The sequence below is a fragment of the Hippoglossus hippoglossus genome, chromosome 6, assembly GCF_009819705.1.
Source record: "Hippoglossus hippoglossus isolate fHipHip1 chromosome 6, fHipHip1.pri, whole genome shotgun sequence".
Lineage (NCBI taxonomy): Eukaryota > Metazoa > Chordata > Actinopteri > Pleuronectiformes > Pleuronectidae > Hippoglossus > Hippoglossus hippoglossus.
This window is the reverse complement of record NC_047156.1, coordinates 4,573,948-4,593,262: the sequence shown is the minus strand read 5'-3', so window position 1 is coordinate 4,593,262 and position 19,315 is coordinate 4,573,948. Positions and strand designations below refer to the sequence as shown.

The 19,315-nt window shown below is 43.2% G+C and overlaps 1 protein-coding gene across 3 annotated transcripts in view; it reads left to right on the top strand.

The window, feature by feature from the left end:
- Positions 1–425: 425 nt before the first annotated feature.
- Positions 426–19,315, top strand: part of gnao1a (guanine nucleotide binding protein (G protein), alpha activating activity polypeptide O, a) — an 80,339-nt gene continuing 61,449 nt past the window's right edge. Inside the window, exons 1-2 of one of the 3 annotated variants that reach the window (XM_034587194.1) lie at positions 426–1,213; positions 2,029–2,071. In XM_034587194.1, the coding sequence (XP_034443085.1) occupies positions 1,096–1,213; positions 2,029–2,071 (161 nt within the window). In that variant the 5' untranslated portion in view covers positions 426–1,095. The remainder of the gene's footprint in view (positions 1,214–2,028; positions 2,072–19,315) is intronic. The other 2 variants (XM_034587195.1, XM_034587193.1) reach the window with 2 other exon arrangements.

Below are 19,315 nucleotides of genomic sequence, written 5' to 3'. Positions count from 1 at the left end.
GATGTAAATGACCTTGTGTCGAGTCGAATTTGAATGCCGGGGCTTGTGGACACTTGGATGACACCACAGGAGGCCTGTTTGGATTCGTTTCTGTTGTTTTTATACGTTTGAAGAAGTGGTCACCATTTACTTCTATGGTACTGGATTTGGCTGCAACGCTGTTTAACCCCTGAAGTGTTTTATGAACTCAAACACTTCATGAACATAGTGGTGAGTAGATAATGAGTGAACTTTCATTTTTCAGTGAACTAACCCTTTAATACAATCTATCACAGAAGGTGTAGTTGCACAGTTCCCCGCCAGGCTGCGCCACTGGTACCACCTCTCTCTCTCTCTCTCTCTCTCTCTCTCTCTCTCTCTCTCTCTCTCTCTCTCTCTCTCCCCCTTCCACACTTTTTCTTCCAGCCCCCACCCCCCTCCGCCCCCACCCCGTTTTGACGTCAGCAGCCCGCAATTGAGCGACAGAAAGCGAGGAAGGACCGAGCCCCTCTCCGCCGGAGCTGTTACCGGGAGGCAGTAGCGTCACACGCCGAGAGAGCGAGTCCCAGCCGCCGCCCCGGAGAGAGAGACAGCGAGGAGCCGAGGGAAGGTCCGCCGTGAGCCGCCGCGAGAACCGAGCGATGCCCGCGCTGCTCACCGACGCCCAGTGACACACGCACACACACACACGAGTACCCGTCGACGAGCGGAGAGAGAGAGAGAGAGAGAGAGAGAGAGGAAGAGAACCGTGATTTTTTTTTTTTGTTTTAAAAGAAAAAGCTGAACACACGCGCGCGCACACGGGGACGAACAGACGCGAACGCACGCCGCTCAGCTCCGGAGGCTCCACCGCGTCGCGCCCCGCGGACCAACCCGAGCGGACCGTTGGGTTCCTTTCAATGCTTTAACGGCGCCGTGTCTCCCCCCCCCCCCCGCACACCCCCGGTTCGAGTAAGCGAGAGCCACACGGGAGGAAACTAACCGAGCTGCCAGCCAGAAGAAGAAGAAGAAGAAGACATTTTTTTGGGGGGGCTTGTTTTGGGCTTGTTTTAAATTTTGTAATCTGCTCCGTGGATCCTGGTTCCCGGTACCGCCATCAAGCTGTGTTCTCTAACCATGGGATGTACTCTGAGCGCGGAGGAGCGGGCGGCTCTGGACCGGAGCAAAGCCATCGAGAAGAACCTGAAGGAGGACGGGGTCACCGCGGCCAAGGATGTCAAGCTGCTGCTGCTGGGTAAGACTACCCCGGGGGGAGCGGCCTGGAGAGCCCCGGCTGCTGCTGCTGCTACTGGTGGTACTGGTGGTGGTGGTGTTAGTGGTGGGAAAAGGTGTGGTAGTCATGGTGGGCGTCTGGTAAGAAAATCCTCATCTGAAGGTGTGAAGGAATAAATCATCTTCACCACCAGCTGACGAGGAGCAGATTTTTGCTCTGATTTCCTAAAAACCCATCCTCCATCCTCCCAGTAGCCTGACAGCCATTAGAGACCAGCAGGTGAAGGTTGCTCTCCACCCTGTTGAGGCTTTTAACTCCACATCTCAGATGGTAACTGCAGATGGATGCTGGACAGAAAAGAAAAAACATGGCAGTAGCTCTGCAGCAGGGCAGGGAGGGCCCCCCCGGCTCCTTCAGCTGGTTCTCTGGGTTCTTTAGGGGGTTCTGGGTGATTGATGCATTGGTTTCTTCATGGTGGGGGAATTATCTTGTGTGTTAGGTCCATAGTGGGAAGATGGAGGATGTAAGGAAAGGAAAGGAAAGGGGGTGAAAGAGTGAAGAAAGGATGTTGAGGAACAAAGGGTGCAGCAACTTTTCTGCATCTCCACCCCACTGCTGCTGTCCTTATTCACTTAGCTTTTTAACAGGCTCAATCTCTTCCTTCCTTTCTGTCTCTCTCTCTCTTTCTGTCTCCCCCACCCCTCCTCCTCTCTCTCAGTCTGTCTCCATCTTGCTGTCTTACACACACACACACACACACACACACACACTCACACACTCACACACACTCACACATGCACCCTGTTTACATTGTCTTCTTGTCTCTTATCCCTCAGGGGCTGGAGAGTCAGGGAAAAGCACCATCGTCAAACAGATGAAGTAAGTCTTTAATAAGCACGGTCTAATAACCCTATAGTGTGTATGTGGCGTCCCTTTATCACTTTTTCTGTTATGTGTCTGTCCCTCACACACACACTCTCTCACACACACTCACACACACACACATATGAGTGTGTGGCTGTAGCCTTCAGCACCTTGATTCTTACATGTATTTCCCAGAGGATTAAGAGCATCTCTGTCGACCCCACTCTACCCCTGAACTCAACCCAAGCTGTGATCGGTCTCGATAACGCATCTGAAATCCAATCGTCACTCGCTCTCAGCCCTTGTCAAGCAGCTGATGTCGCCCTGTGTGGGTGGGAGCATGATGCAGATGCACTGATTTGCTGTGTATACATGTGTTGTTTGAACATGTTGCGGAAATACATCAAGTCGCCTCTCGTATATAAAATGTTAAGTCCAATACTTCCTCTAGCGAAGCTTTTACTGAGCTTTGGAATTGTTTCAGTTTTCATCGCAAGCCTGCATCAGTGAAAGGGCTGAGGTGTGGCCCTGTCACCAGACCTCACTGGTGACGCCGGAATAAAAATGGTAATTCTCATGCAAACTTGGAACACGCATGTTCTAATCAATTTGATCTTTTAGTCACACACACACGAATCATGTTAGTAATAGTATCTGGAAAGGGAGGGGGGGGGTCTTTAATTGATATTGCATAGTCTCAGTATATGGATGCCAAGGGGTCTGACAGGAAACAGTCAAACTATTGTTTCAGACATTTTATTTTTCTAATAAATTCCGCTGATTGATTGGTTCCAGCTTCTTCAATGTGAGGATTTTGTACTTGTTTTTGTATTAATGGAAATAGAATATCTGTTCGTCACGCAAAATAATTATGAGTTGAGAACGATCCTTTGTCGCAGCCATGTGTTGTTTTTAGCTCAAAATATGAACAGGCTACTTTTGGAATATGAGTTGCCACCGGCTGTTGTGCTTGGTTGTCGCCCACTGGCTGTGTCCGTCTCTTTGGCTCCATCCATACTATACTTTTGTTTTGAAACTCAATTGATCCCCGCCCACATGAGTGTTTTAGCCCTGTATCAGTATTAATCCCATATTAGTCCATATTAACGCACCTGAAAACACAGATTCAGAGACGATTCACGTGCACTGGGCTGGTACATGACGGTGTAGACAGGAGGCAGATTGTATACTGTGCAGGAGACAACAGAGAAACGAGAAATGACAGCTGTGAGAAGTAGGACGAGGGAATTCTTGGACCTATGACGAGGTGGAACTTTCAGTGTTTTGCGTTCATCACTGGAAGTCCAGTCTTGACTAATACGAACCAATCAGGAAGCACCGGTGACTGCGTCATCGTTTCCCAACGTCTCAGAGTTTGCTCATCTCGACTCTGCCCATTTTCACACCAAACAGCACCAGATGTGTTTCTAAACGTCTCCGTCTTAGACACTCGAACACAGCGGAGTTTAGAAACAGGAAACTCTTGCACCAGTCGTGCTCAGCTGTGAATTTAGTGGCTGAATTAGATTCTGTCAGATTTTTTATTGTCTCCTATGGCATCATGATGTGCTCCTGTTGTGACTCCTATCGGGACTTATTTGTATTATTTCCTCTTGGATTTTTTCCAGCTGCAGGGGAAGGATTTGCCTCTGCATAATGTATTTAACACAGACACTGTACTTAATGGAGAGTTAACTCTAATAGTACATGTATTTACTGTTTCACTGCAATAATTCTACGATATAGGAATTACCACAGATTTAGATAAACTCTCAAACATCAACATAACACTCAAACCCTGCCCCCCCAGTCCCATACAATTTTCTCTGTAATCCACCCATGACATATGGTTTTCCTTCAATCTCCTCGGCTGGGCCCTTTCACAGGCAGCTGAGTGTGTTTTAGCCGATAATAGGCTTTGGCTGTGGTCGTACACTGACACGTCACAACGACATGATCCAGTGGATCCAGATGAGCCGCTCTCTCAGCTGTTAATGGTCATTCCAGCAGCACAGCACATGGTGCACTCTGACTGGCCGACGCTCGCTGAGGGGTTCATTGAATGTACATACAGTTTAGTAGTCCATAACTCCAAGATCATCCGAAGGCACTGACGGCACTGAAGCATCGTAAATCACACATTTATATGACTTGGAGTGACACAAATGCATATGAGGTGGCTGCGTTAGTCCATATAGAAGCTGTTATGGTGTTGGTACAGATGTCAGGTGTGCTGCTTTATTGCTTTGAATTGCGACTGTTTAATGAATTTAGCAGGATTTCTTGTGAGGAGAGAGCAAATTGTCTTGTTCATCTGGTTTGCGTCACGCTCACGTCTTTCAGTCATTCCAGTCATGCCACCTCCGTGTGTCTGTTGTCTCGCTGCAAGCTGTTCTCGGTCATTCTTGAGATGATGAAACTGGATCTTGTGAGACGGTGTTGTCTTGTAATTACTTAGAAATTTCAGGTTTTATGTTTATCCACCCTGTTTGCATCTCAGGGGGACGTCTTATTTGTGAATAGGAAGCAAATTAATACAACGTGCAACAGCAAATTCTCTTCCTAATAAAGAGTGCTGATAACAACGTTGTTGTTGTGGCCATTTCAGAAGCTTAAGTCAGACATTTTCAAAGTGCTAGAAGGTGTAACTACAAAACCAATAGAAAAGACACCTTTCTGTTGGAAACTTCCAAGCTGGAATAAGTTTTGAGCCGAGCTATTTGAAGGCTGGATTTATTTATTTTTTTGACAATGAATTCCAGTGTTTGTGTGTCTTCACAAAGAGCCTGTGATATTATAGAGGGAGTGAAGCAGCTTTTCAAGTGGCGGACAGCGCCCTGCCAGGGAAGCCTTTGCGTTCCTGTTCAGAGATGCTCAGCTATTTCCGGAACCGCATCAGAGGCTCGGAAAGCACTCGCTGCATTTTCTTTCACAGCGCTTTGAACATCTGGGGCGTGCTCAAGTGACCAGTTGTGTGTGTGTGTGTGTGTGTGTGTGTGTGTGTGTGTGTGTGTGTGTGTGTGTGTGTGTGTGTGTGTGTGTGTGTGTGTGTGTGTGTGTGTGTGTGTGTGTGTGTGTGTGTGTGTGTGTGTGTGTGTGTGTGTGTGGCGGGGGGGGGGGGGGGGGGGGGGGGGTTGTGTGCCTGCTTTCTTCAGAGACAGACGGAGACGCACAGGGAGGAGTGGATTAGATTTAGATTTTATGGTGTATATGTTGAAGTGTGTGACACAGCTGTGCATGTGAGCTCAGTGAGTGGAAGTGCATCACCTCAATGAGCACTATGCACACAGTGGAGAAGAATTGAAACTATGAGGAGGGCATTTTGGGTCTTTATGATGGGTTCTTCATGGAAATGGGCTCTTGAAGTTTCCTCTTTCTTAGCCTATTCTTTTTTTTTTTAAGCCAGATTTTTGCTTTCTAAGATTATGCAATTTCTCGGTGGCAGTAGTCGGGGCTCCACGGAAATGTGCTGCTAATTTTAACCAGATTTACAGAAAATTGACAAAAGAATATGCAAATTCATGTGCGTTTCTTACCGCGACATTTGAGGAATTGAAATGAGTCAGTTGAAATGATAAATAATAGCAGAAGAAGAGGACGCAACATTAATAAGATTGGAAGCGTTGTTTGTTTGTTGAATTGATTGAAGTAATGTTGCCGTCTCCTTGTTTTCATCCCTTCTGGAGCAGAAGCTTGATTGACATTTAAAGGCTCATTTATGCAAAAATGTTGTTAACGTTAGCATGGTTGTTAAGCAATACATCCACTAGAGGGCAGTGTAGAGTTGAGAGGTTCGGACAACAATAAACATGGTGACGTGGAGGAGCTTGTGATGATGTACCTCTTAAGAAAGAAAATAGCATTGGTCCAACTTACCAACTCGCAAAGTCTCTCCTCAACTTGTTCTGCCATTGTTGAAATTTCTTCCTCATGTCCTACGATTGTCTCACTTGAACTCGTGGCTACACTGCCCCCCACGATTTTCTTGGGGTATTACTCCAATTTGTCTTTTTCCTATGAATCCGTAAGCTTTCAGAAAGCATGCACAATTACAGATGAATTAAACGCTGAGTATTGACAGAAGGCTCCGTCTCCAGCCATGTACGTATCTAACCATGAGGCATAAGTCGTGATTCTTGTACAACATCATGTATTTGCTAAATCTGTTTCCACTGCACCTGAAAGCATTCACCCTGTATCAATACACCTACTTTTGCACCTCTCCCAAGCTTTTTTTGGCGATATTTAATATAACTCTTGCCGTATCCATAAATTGAAAATATGCATTAAAACAGATGCACGGAAACACACCTGATAACTCGAGGTACTGATAAGATCTCTGTGGTGAGCAGAAGTTTGCTGTGTGTGAGAGAGAGAGAGAGAGCGAGAGAGAGGGAGTAGATTAAAGTTGTGTATAGATGAGTGAATCATCAAAGTGTGAAGCCACGACACGGTTTCATGTACGTCTACGTTTGTACGGCAAGAGTAAAATATACGACTGTGCAAGAAACTTGTTGGAGAAACTGTGAATTCATACGTGTATCATGTGATCTTCTATCATTGAGTTTAATATTTTGGCCTGCAACCCAAGGGGATCTGGTCATGTGTGAAGAACATATCTCTACCTTGTGCAGAGAGCTTGCCGTGTGTGTGTGTGTGTGTGTGTGTGTGTGTGTGTGTGTGTGTGTGTGTGTGTGTGTGTGTGTGTGTGTGTGTGTGTGTGTGTGTGTGTGTGTGTGTGTGTGTGTGTGTGTGTGTGTGTGTGTGTGTGTGTGTGTGTGTGTGTGTGTGTGAGACACCATCTGTTTATGAAGCCTGTGTGTGTTTAGACGTGTGCAAAGGTTTCTCTCGCTGGCAAACTGACCTCCACAGCAGGGCTCAACGTGTGTGTGAGAGAAATAAATAATGTTGTAATACTTTTATATAATCGAACAGGATGCCACTACTGGCCACGTAAAAAGCTTCTAACCTCTGGTGGGTTCAAGTGTAGCCCCTCCCCCCCTCCCCTTTCAAAGTTTCTTCGGTGACGGCAAACTTCAGAAATGGATGTAAATGTACCAGGAGAGGAATTAATCAATCCTGGTTAACTTGCTCGGTAGACATGAGATATTTTGAATGGTTTAATCCATCAGCAAGCAACTATTACAAGTATGAAGTGTGACTAAACTAGCAATATTACAGAAAGTTGGATTGCAATGGTGTTAAAGTTTTTTACCTTCACCAAAGAGGATATATTTGTTTGTTGGGTGCTTTTTCTTCATTTTTGCAAAGGGAGTAAGAGACATTTCCTGTGACAGAGCAAGAACAATGAAACTGTGAAAATGTCAAGAGGATGTGAGTTGTCGTGTTTCCATTCAAATGTACTGAAAATTTCCACAAAATTTGTCAGAACAATTTCCAAAACAAAATGCTAATTTATGCAAGTTCCATCTTCTGTTCGGCAAAGATAAAAAGTTGTTTCACCGAGACAAAAAGCACCCAACAAACAAACATATCCTCTTCGGTGAAGGTAAAAACGTTTAGACCTTTTAACACCATTGCAATTCCCCTAACCCCCATGTTGTCATGTATTGGCTGAATCTGTTTGAGTTAAGCGGATACGATGTGGCATCAAAGTTTAGCCGTTAGAGTCAACACTAGGGTTATGATGTCATAAACTAATAGGAAAATAGAGAGACTAGTTTAGATTTGGGAAATTTACTCTTTGTGTTGATAGTTCACTCAGTGGTGTAAACCAGCTGCCGTGAGGTCTAGACACCTTGGAAAAAATAAGCCCAGTGACTCCTCCTGACTTCTCTTAGTCACATGAGGACTTGTGACATGTTTTCATTCCTGATAAACCCTCCAAGTAATTTCTCTCTAAATCATTTACAGAGAATGACCCATATAAGACTATAAACTGTGGACAGAAGACAGGACAGGTGCTGAACGGCATCAGTAGACATGTCTCCTATAGCTCTCACATCAATGCTGATCTGTAGTTTACAAACCAAAAGTAATTTATATCCAAAGGCTTTACAATGTTTTCACCCTTCTATTCTTTTATTTTGAAAGTTTCTTACAATGGAACATTTACTAGAACTTATGTTTCAGCCATTTTTACCCTCAAAGATAAAAAGGGGTGGATTTGCTAAAAGTTGCTATTACATTGCTGCACGGTATCAAACATCAGCCTCATTCAGTCAGACGCTGCTTGAGTGTATAACATACAGTGCTTCTCATTTTCTTTTTCCATCTTCGTGTGTGTGTGTGTGTGTGTGTGTGTGTGTGTGTGTGTGTGTGTGTGTGTGTGTGTGTGTGTGTGTGTGTGTGTGTGTGTGTGTGTGTGTGTGTGTGTGTGTGTGTGTGTGTGTGTGTGTGTGTGTGTGTGTGTTTGGGCCTTTTTGACATGATCAGAGGCGACCGGCCCAAAGGGAGAACAAACGCTGCCCGTCCCTCACGGCTGCACTGCTTCCCACAGGCTGTTCCCACCGTGTGTGTTTGTGTGTGTGTGTGTGACTGTGTGTGTGAGAGTGTGTGGGAGGGGGATTCTCTAGAACAGGAGATAATTAGGTTTAAGCCTCAGAAGAGGAGAATAAAAGGGGGAAGGGGAGGAGGACAGAGGGAGAAAAAAGGTGGCGGTGTTCTGTGCAGAAAGGGAGAGTGGGAGACATGGAGGGAGACAGAGAGGGAGTTTTAATGAAGGGGACTAAGTGCCCAGTGCATTGAATGAAAGACAGAAAGACAGAGAGTGGTGGAAGTGAGGATGAAAAGAGAAGGAGTGGAGGAATATTGGGACGGATGAGGAGAGAGAAGTGAAAATCCTCAGTGACAGCGACACCCAGCAAAAGCAACCGGGGGAGAGAGAGATTCAATTTTTGCGGGAGTGTGAAAAGAAACAGGAGAGGAGAGAAGAGGGTGAAGTAAGATAGAAGAAGGGAGGACGAGTGCAAATGAAGCCGGGGAGGGAAGAGGAGCGCGGCGAAGCCATTTTGAGCAAGAGAGGAGAGACATTGGCAAGTGAAAGAACATGTTCTCACTTATTGAGCAAGTTGGAGGAAGCGACAAAGAAAGACAGGTTGCCAGGGCCACGGTGCAAAGTGCGCTCCTCTCCTGGACTCTGGTCTCTTTGATAATTATTAGCCTCCTTTTCCTGGGATGGTTCCACACAAGGACAGAAAACAGAGCAAAAAGAGAGAGAGAGAGAGAGAAAGAGAGAGAGAGAGGGGGGAGGAGGAGGAGGGTTAAAGGGGAACTCGTGTTGGCACCAACCCAAGTCTTGCATGAAGAGACAGTCTGTAACTGGTCATCTGAAGCAGTCTGTCAGCCAGATACTCACCCTTCATTGGTTAAATATAGCCCTGGGCGTGCTCATCTCTAGGATGATTTGATTGGCTGCCTCAGTGAGCTTTGAAATAACAGGCATCATGATAGCTGTGTTTGCATGTGGGCTCGTGTTTGCATGTGTGCGTGTGATCGCCGACGCGTCCGAGCAGCCTTCAGTGCAAGTGTGCGTTTAGCGTCTTGAGTCCCTTTTGCATTTTGTACATAGGAAGGTGAACATCTTTATATTTAATATCAAGTACCACAACCTTATCGAGGCATATACACACCCACCTTTTCAAATGTGGGGTTGCAGCTGTGTACTACTCTCATGGTAAACCAGGTATAATGAATAGAGAATTGCACCTGTGGGTGTGCACCTCCGTCTCCTCTTGACAGCCTGTCAGTGACACACACAGTCAGCAGGGACAAGCAAGGCTGATATCGCCAATTGCCTTCCTGCGACAAATACACGACAATAAGCAGTGTTGGATTTCCTTGGATAAGTCTTATTTTGGGTCTTATGGAGGATGGACGTCCAGTTTGTTGTGGCCGACGCATATCCACTTCCTCCCACTGTCCAGAAACTAAGCCAAAATATCCAGTATATTAACGCTGCCATCTACAGCTAATTGTGCCAAGTCAATAAACTGCTCTACAATGAACTACAGTTAAATGCTCATTATCAGGTTTTTTAGTATCTCTGCAAAGTATGAAATGAAAAATATTGAGTTAAGTACAAGTATCCTTTATGTAAATACTGTACTAGAATAAATATACTGAGTTACTTTCCACCCTTGAACCTGTCACCTGTTTCCATGCCATCTACTTACTGTCTTTACTGGAAACTACCTCTGCTTTCTCTTGGTCAGAGTGACTGTGTGTGTGGTCCGCGCGCTAATCAGGAAGTCTTATAAAAAACAAAGGTCTTTTGTGGGAGGAAACTTTGTGTGAGTGTGTGTCTGTCAGTGTGTGTACAGCACTTATACACAGTCGACAGTGTGTGTTTTTTTTTGGGGTCTATGCTTTTGTCTTTGTGCATATGTTGATGTGGTTGTGAGAGTGAGTGGTTTTTTGTGTAAGACCTATTTGGCAGATTTCATGTCAGTTCAGCACACCACAAGACAATGGAGTCTTGTTACAGTGGCCATGCTCAGCTGATAGAGAGTCAGCTGATGGGGACTGTGGCCGGGTTTATAGCTGGAAGAGTGTTTGAATGTTGTATCACACCTTAGTGTGGAATCAAATGTTATACAATCTATTCAGTAGTGTTTTCACACTGCTGTTTTTTCACTCCTTCGTAAAGTGGAGTTGGTTTAATGTAATGATATTTTAGCAGCTACATGTCTATGATGTTAGTTTGTTTGTGTTCTAATTCAAATAATGAACTTAACATCATACATCCACTTGATCAATACAGGAGATACATTTATAGATTAGTATCATTATCAGTATTATTATAGACAAAAAGTATCTGTCCTATTGAATATATAACATTTGCAAACTAGGACTAAACACCAGGTTCTGCTGAGGCTGTATGAAGATGGCACAATTCTGGGGAGGGGTAGGGCATGACCCAAGCAAGAACACATTCAATTTTGGAGGTTTCAAATTAAGCGGGTGGATCCAGGACTTATTTTTCTTAACTTTCTAGTTGTTGAGTTTTTTCAGTCTAAATCAAAGTGGTGGACCAACATTTAGTTTGCTGTGCTAGGGCTCCAGGCCAGAGCCATCTATCTGTCTGTCCATCAATCTACTAGTGAGTCAAATTGCCGGCGACAGGACACACGGTCTGATGCTATCAGCTGCTCCTGGAAACAATTAATTTCCCTAATTGTGCTGACAACTGGAAATGCAGAACAAGAGTCACTGTTTCTTTTCCATCGCGTGATGCTAAAACGACGTCACCTCTAAACAGTTTTTACTTGTTTATAGTTGCTGATCTTCTGAATTACACAAATATAATTTGTTGAATTACATTTGCTAGGACATATTTATGTATTCTCCTTAGTGTGCTGCCAACTAAGATTACATAATATGGCTGCAGCCAAGATGTCAGGTTCCTTAGATGCAGTGAATATAAAACAGTGATAGATCTTGAGACAGTAAATGGCCTAGATTCAATTGAAAGTTTCAAGAAACTCCCAAGAAAAGCTGAACAGAGAAAAACATTGATGGGAAACTACCCCACTGTGGTCAACTGTAGCTGGTTAGCGGGAAACAGTGGCGCTCACAGCTTGTCTTTCTCTTAAAGTGAGACATGAATGTAGGTATTCTTGTGTGTAGAAGTTATGCAAAGTTGAAAACCCCAAAGTTTCCCCGTGAGTAGTTTGACCGATACTGCCTGGTCATCGTGATATCATGTGACATCACAATGCCCATATTTGCGTATTACACACCCAGCACAGCTAGTCGGACACGTCCCGTAACAAAGCCACGTAATAATAATACTAATAATAACGCAAATTAAACTTATCCACCTGAATGTAAGCACAATGTGTCTCCTTAATATCATTATTGTGGTTGTACCACATTCTGATTAGTTTCTTTACCGTTACTTTTAAGGGGATCTCTTGCAGATCAGCAGTTACAGATGCCAAGATTCAACCTAAAATGTGCACACCACAGCTAAAACGGCTTCGCTGTGATTGGATGAGGCAGCGAGCCAATGCTGCAAAGCCTCAAACCTCGGCAGCTGTATCGCTATAGCCAGCCAACAATAATATTGGGTAGATATTTACATTTTATTCACTCATGATTACTGATTTCTGGTCAGAGTATCTACCAAGGAACTGAGCATTTATCAGGCTTAGTCCTGAGTAAACAGTGGAGAGACGAATGACAAAAATAAAAACCCACAATTAAATTAAAACTTCATTACAAGACATGAATGCAAAGTTTTGGGTGTGGCTGTTTCTACCTAACTGTTAATTAGGCAACAGTTATGGTTATCCACTCAAGTCACACTGAGCTTTACCAGATGAGCACCTGTGTGTGTTTCCCTGTAGAAATCAGTGACTGGGGAGGGACAAAGCTGGGCCCTTCATCTACACTGTGTTTTTTTTAATTAATAGTTAATTGCAAATGGAGAAAGGGAAGCGAGCAAGAGGAGAGCAGCACAAAGAAAAGAGGAATAAATGATTAAGAACGAGGAGTGAGAAGCGATGGAAGAACAACAGACTGACGGAGAACAATTGTGATGTGTTCGGTAAAAAAATGCACAGAGACGGAGAGAGAGAGAGAGTGATGGAGAGAGAGGACAGAGGAATAACAGGGGGTGAAAGAAGGCCTGGCAGAGGAGAGCGGCAGATAGAGATAACATGTGACAGTGAAACAGAGAGATAATGGCAGACAGATTTAATGAGGTCTTCCTAGATGTAATAGTGAACTGTAATTATTCTGCTCTCCTGTCTGCCTGGATTTATACGCATGTGTGTGCAGCTCCTAACATCCCTGCTGAACCGGAGTGAAGCAGACTGTGTCCCTTGGCACGAGGAACCCTCCATCAGCACATGACCGAACCTGGAGCCAGGACGACTCCTCTGCATTAGGGGAGACATTGTTAGCACGAGAAAAAAAAACTCTGCAAAGGAGGAAACCCCTAATCAACCTGTAACTGTGGAAATCCTGTCTTTTAGTAGAGGGGACACGGGGGTCAAAGACATTAACTGTTTCTCGGTGGGAGTTTTCTGTTTTCTGCCTCGCTTTGAACAGTTGAAGATAAGAGTTGTGAGATAAAAAAAGGGATGCAAGTAAGGCATGAAGTGCAAAGATTGAGTTTGTTTATGTATTATTCATAGAAAATTGCCAGTTATCTGGAAATAGCCTGGGACAAGAGGAAAAAAGCTTCTAGACATAATAGTCTGTGCCCCAGGTTTTTTATATATTAGAGAAGTAGATGTACCAGTAAATTAGGGTTGTCTTGTAATCCCAAGAAGGAAAAGGCCAAATGCATTGACACATTTATAACAAAAATATGTGTATTTATGTAGTGATGGCAACTGGAGTTGATTATTGATACTTGAATATGTTTCACAACTCATTCATCCAACTCTTTCTGGAGTTAAAAATGGGTTTTGCCTCCACCAAGGAGGTTTGTTTAAGCCTCCATCAGCTTGTTTGTCATCAGGTTAACGCAAAAACAACCAAACGGATTTCCCACGAAATGTGGTGGAAGGCCGAGAAAGAATCCCTAAAGTTTGGGCATGGATTTAGACAATTATCACAGATTTCCCAGGGAATGTTATTAGACCTTCATAAAATAAATCAGACATATTTAGGGAACTGATATCAATGAGTGACTGTTGGGCCTCGGTGGAGGTATGTGCTCTGCTGAGTGACACTTTTTTTAATAGGTTCTCATTACACATATGTCAAAATGTGCCCGCCTGTAGGAACTGATGCTTGCGTCTTTATTTTTAAAAAGGTCTACACTCAACACTGCGCTTCCATGGGCCCTGAGCAAAACAGCAGCCTTGACATAGTTGTGTTCCCCTTTTTGCTCCTAAAGTGTGTCAGTGAAGTCGTATTCCAACCTTCTTAAAACACTACAATGTGCAAAATGAAAAAAATATCTGGGTGCCACCCGGCCCTCTAGGCGCTGATCCGCCCATTTCTCAGTGAAGTAACAGGAAGAAAAGTGAAGCTGTCGTGAGAAACACTCAAAACCAATCTAAGCTATCTAAATACAGACGAACAGAGGTTCCTCCATTAGAAGCTAGTTTTCTGCATATGTTCGTTTCATGTATAAATAATGTCCTCAACACTCCTCACAGATGTGATGTTTTTAACTGCTGCAATATTTAGTCTCTTCAGTGGAGCAGAGGCCTCTTTGGATATTTAAGTCATATTCTTATTTAACTTCCAAGTAGCAACTGTTCTACAGTCCTTCAGTTATTTATTTTTCTCCATGTTTTAGCATTTATACTCTGACTTTTAACATACAAAATAGAACATTTTGATAAAAACATGTTTGGAAACACACTTGATGTTTAACTGAAAACCAGACCAGGTTAATAACTCTGTGGTGGCACAGTAGAGAAATTGGAAGATTCATCCTCTGGACGCCATCAATATCCATATTACATTTCATGGTAATAATAACTGGTAGACTGACCGAGCGACTGACCGAGCGACTGACCATCCCTAGAGCCATGCCACTGTCAGAATTAAATAATTGATTATATGTGTTCTGAAGAAAAAGCAGATAGAGAGCTGATGGTGTGGGAGTGTGTGTGTGTGCGAGAGTATGTGCTCAGGATGCTGCTGCTTGACCTCAAGGTGCGATGGCAAGCGAGTGGAGCCAGATGACAGAGCAGCTGATGCCTCCATCTCACTTATTGTGTGTGTGTGTCAGTCATTGTGGGTGCTGTGTTACCGACACCTCCAGTTATTTATAGCTTCTTTTTCCTGATTATCTCCCTCTTCTTTCATGCTCTCTTTCATACCCATTATCAGCCATCACATTGTTTTCCCCTCTCTCTCCTTCACCCGTTGCACTTGCTCCATCACTCACAAACACACACACACAGGTTGTGTTAGTTACTCTGTCCAGCAGTGCTGACAGGAGTTAGTCAGTTTACACTTTATCACAACTAAGAGCTCTGTCTACAAAGACCATGAAGTAAGTGTATGTACAGCATATCAATAAGAACTCATCCAAGGGTCTTGTGTGTGTACGTGTGTGTACGTGTGTGTACGTGTGTGTACGTGTGTGTACGTGTGTGTACGTGTGTGTGTGTGTGTGTGTCAGGACAAACAGTGGTAGCTAGCAACAATGCAAAACAAAGATAAAGACCTAATTGCACAGCGCAGTGTGTAGGCTTTGTGTTCACATGAGTAGGTGTGAGGATAAAAATATGAGTGTGGGGGATAATGGGAGACAGAAAGAAGAAGAGGCTAACATTGTGTGTGTGTGTGTGTGTGTGTGTGTGTGTGTGTGTGTGTGTGTGTGTGTGTGTGTGTGCGTGTGTGTGTGTGTGTGTGTGTGTGTGTGTTCTAATTCTCTGAGAATGATTATTATTCACTTGATGATGTTGACAGGAGTCACCTTGACATTATAGTCACTTGATTTCAGGTGTTTTTTGTTTGCCTCTGTCAAGGAGGTTATGTTTTCATCAGCCCTTGTTTGTCTGTTTGCTTGTTAACAGGGTTACTTAAAAACTACTGAATCAATTTCCATGAAATGTTGTTGAGGGGCAGATCGATGATTTCACCCCCTTTCTTTAACGTGGCCAGATAGAGCATTAGCCTTGGCTGGAGGTGTGCCTGCTCTGAGTGCTTTTCAAGTTATGGATACATCTTTATTATAAAACCCACAGACAATTTGCTTTGTGGCCTTTCTTTGTCCCGGAGTGTAAAAGCAATGTGGACACCTGAGAGGAGGTTTTGAAGGTCGGTCTGATGCACTCCAGGTCCCAAAGGAACTGGTACCAAAGCGTAGTTGTCGTTACTTAATTGCCTATAAACTGTCCAATTGGCGTGGCTGGTTTAGCTCGCAGGCTGATGCTAATATCTGCTGATGTGGACATCGTTTTCTAACGCAGTGCACCGCTCAAAGGCGGATGCACTGCTGAACAAACAGGTCTGCTGAAATAGCCCATTTCAAAGAGAAGAGGCTTTCCTCCTTACTCATCATCTTAGAAAGAAAACAATGCCTTGGACCATTTAGGTTATTTACACTGCTCTTCTTCTTGTGTGATAAATGTTTCACTGTCTTTGTTAGATATTGGAACCAGAAATCTCAAAGCACAGTTGTGTCATACATTTGTTTTACACACTAATCAATCAGCAGGTTTTTGACTCTATGTTCACACAGGTAAAATGCCAAAATATACCAATCCTAGAGTATGTATGTGTATTCAATGTGGCCATTATTTTAAAATGTACCATTGATGGACTCAAATTTCCCACAATGCAATGCACAACAGAACTAGAGGAGCAGCGAACATTTAAAAAAGATTACATTTAATATTGAGGCACCTCGAGAAAGATCCTGGTAATATTCATGATTCACTTTACACTGATTTAAGTATGTCCATCTTTTTGTTTTGTGACTTTGTGGAGTTCATAACTGGAACATACCACCTGACTGGAGTTGAGGTGGGTTGAGCTTATGCAAGTCAACTGTCAGTCAACTGCCATCACAGCTCATTTGCTGCACCACGATTGAGCAGCAATGTACAGTCGAAGTGTCAAGAGCAATTGAGACTTTTTAAAGATAAACTAGCCCATAAATAAATTATCAGATTAGTTTCACACAACCAAGAAATTAAATCTAAAATTGACAAATTATAATTTGTCATGTCAAACCGCAAATATTGATAATGTTTGATTGCTTGCTGACGTCAGTCATTACACTGAACATCTGCTATTTGGCCACCAAAATGGCAGCCGTACAACAATATCATGCAATAATATCATTGTTAAATTGCCCATATGTCTGTCCCTCTGTCCATCTGTCTGCCTCAGTGTGAAACTAAACTATGTTTCAGGTCACCGTACAGATTGTGCCAAAGCTACGGGAAATTACACACACACACACACACACACACACACACACACACACACACACACACACACACACACACACACACACACACACACACACACACACAGTGCTCTCTCTTTGCTGACAGAAGGGCTTGGAGAGTGGGTAATGAGAAAAGGTTCTCTTGCATGGACGCTCACGTCAGCACTCCTGCCAGCTCGACACACACACACACTCACACAAAAAAGCTGCGACACTGCAATACACCTTTAACAAACACTTGCCAAAACACTAATCTTAAATTTCTCCTCCTTTTATAATGTAATCTCTATATTTTGTAACTGTTCTTGTTTTTCTTGCTTGATCCCTCTGCGGCTGAATAAACCTTCTACCAAGACAAAAAATATTTATTTCATAAACACCCCACATTGAGTTCTACTAAAACTTGTTAAAGTTCATTTATCAGTTGAGTTTTTAAAAATCTGTGTTTCTTTCATCATATTTTAAAATTGCACACACATGTTTTTGTCATTACTTTAGCTCAGGTTGATATTTCATGTTGTTTCATTGCCGAGCTCCCTGGTTCCACTTTAAAGGTTATTGTTTCAAAGCCCGAAGCAGGGAGACTGTCCCCTTGTTGAAAACGACCCCGTAGGTCATGTGACCTTATTGTGACTTAATTATGTTTAATTGTTCGACAGCCTCCAGGGGCTTTAGTAATTCTGACAGAAACGAAATGAGGAAGTCAGGTGACGTAGTTCAAAGAGCTATAAAGTGTGTGACGGGAGGAGGTCGGTGTGGACGCACGGATCAATAAAACATAGAACTTTCACTCGGGAGATCCACTTCTCTTAATTGGATGCTTGTCCTTTTTTCACCTTTGTGGTGCCGAGAAAGATGGAAGGAAAAGTGTCAGGTTGGCAGGTCATTAAAACTGAGTGAGACGAGGGAGAGAAGACTAAAAGTCTGGGCGGCATATTTAGAAGTGCAGAAAAGATGTGGGATCGTTTTTGATGCTGTGATGCAGGTTACGTCCATGCAGGGTCATACTTGAGCCCTGTGTAGAATTCTGTCGGACATGTCAGCTGATGTGCACATGGGACAGATACATTAGGGATATACTTATATATATATCCTAGTTCCAGTGTATAGATCTGTCCTTTGGCCCTGTGTGTGAAAGTCACCGATGTAAATAGAAGCCTGGTGTATTTATATAGAACTGGCACGCTGCCTGATTGATCTGAAACGTTACACTGCCCAACAATCTTCTGTCCATGAGACCACAAATACACACACACACACACACACTTGCATACAGGTGTATAGTGGCACGTGTTTTCCAGTTGTCAAGGCACGCGCTCAGAAAGACTCAGATGTGTACGAACTACACAGCAGCTGAGGTGCTATGGATACAGAGAGCTGTGTGTGTGTGTGAAATGAAATCCTTCTGTTCCCACTATTTCAAAAATGCCATCTTGTTTCCATGTAAGATAATATCATTTTCTTTAGAGATATTTATTTCAGTTTTTAAATGTATTTGTAATTGTGACCGAGAAGCATATAACCAGCTAAAAAGGACAAATTACACAACTTTGGTTTTTGTACGTGTAGATTTAAGAAATAAGAGTCAGTTCTGTGATTTGTTAACTAGAGACCAACCCAGATGGATTTTTAGGAGCCAATGCGATAACAATATTAGGACGTAAAGAAAATACCCTCTGCTGATTTATATATAAAATAACATTTGCCACTGTTTCCCTGAAACGCTGTCAACAAATCCTCAATCCTCCATCCTGACAAAGAAATGTAAGGCTTCATATTTCACAGTTTAAACATAAACCTAAATAATAATAATGGTAAAATTACTGTGGATTAAAAGAAAACACAAATGCAACCAAATATATTCAACAACATTTTTTTTTTTTTTTTTACTACAAAAAATAGGAACCACATGTTCTGCCTTGTTGTTTGTGTGGAATAAATGTTTTCATTCTTAAACATAATCGTTGTTGCCAGTAAGTCTGTGAAAGTCTGATACCAGCCAATATTCATTAATCGATCCGTCACACTTCACCCACTTCACCCCCCCCCCACCCCCCACCCCCACCACCCCCACCCCCACCCCCCAACCACCACCACCATCATTACAGCTGCATTTCTCAAGTATGTCATGAATTAATTGGTTAAATCTCCATGCTTCTGATTTGTGTTGGTAAAAAAAATGTCCTTTGTAATTTCTCAAAGGACAGAAAATTCTGATTATTTTTAAACGGTTGCTCTGGGGCTCAGCAGTGCTGCACATGTGGGCCGGCTACAAGGGCTGCATTTGTTCCTTTCAGTTGTATTAGTTTAATTTTAGTTTCTTTTGGTTTCCTGGGTTTTGTACTTGGCCTTTTGCTTCTTCTTGAGCAACACTTGTGTCCTAAAACGCTCTGTGAATTTTTATTATTTTTCCAAAGACTTTGAAT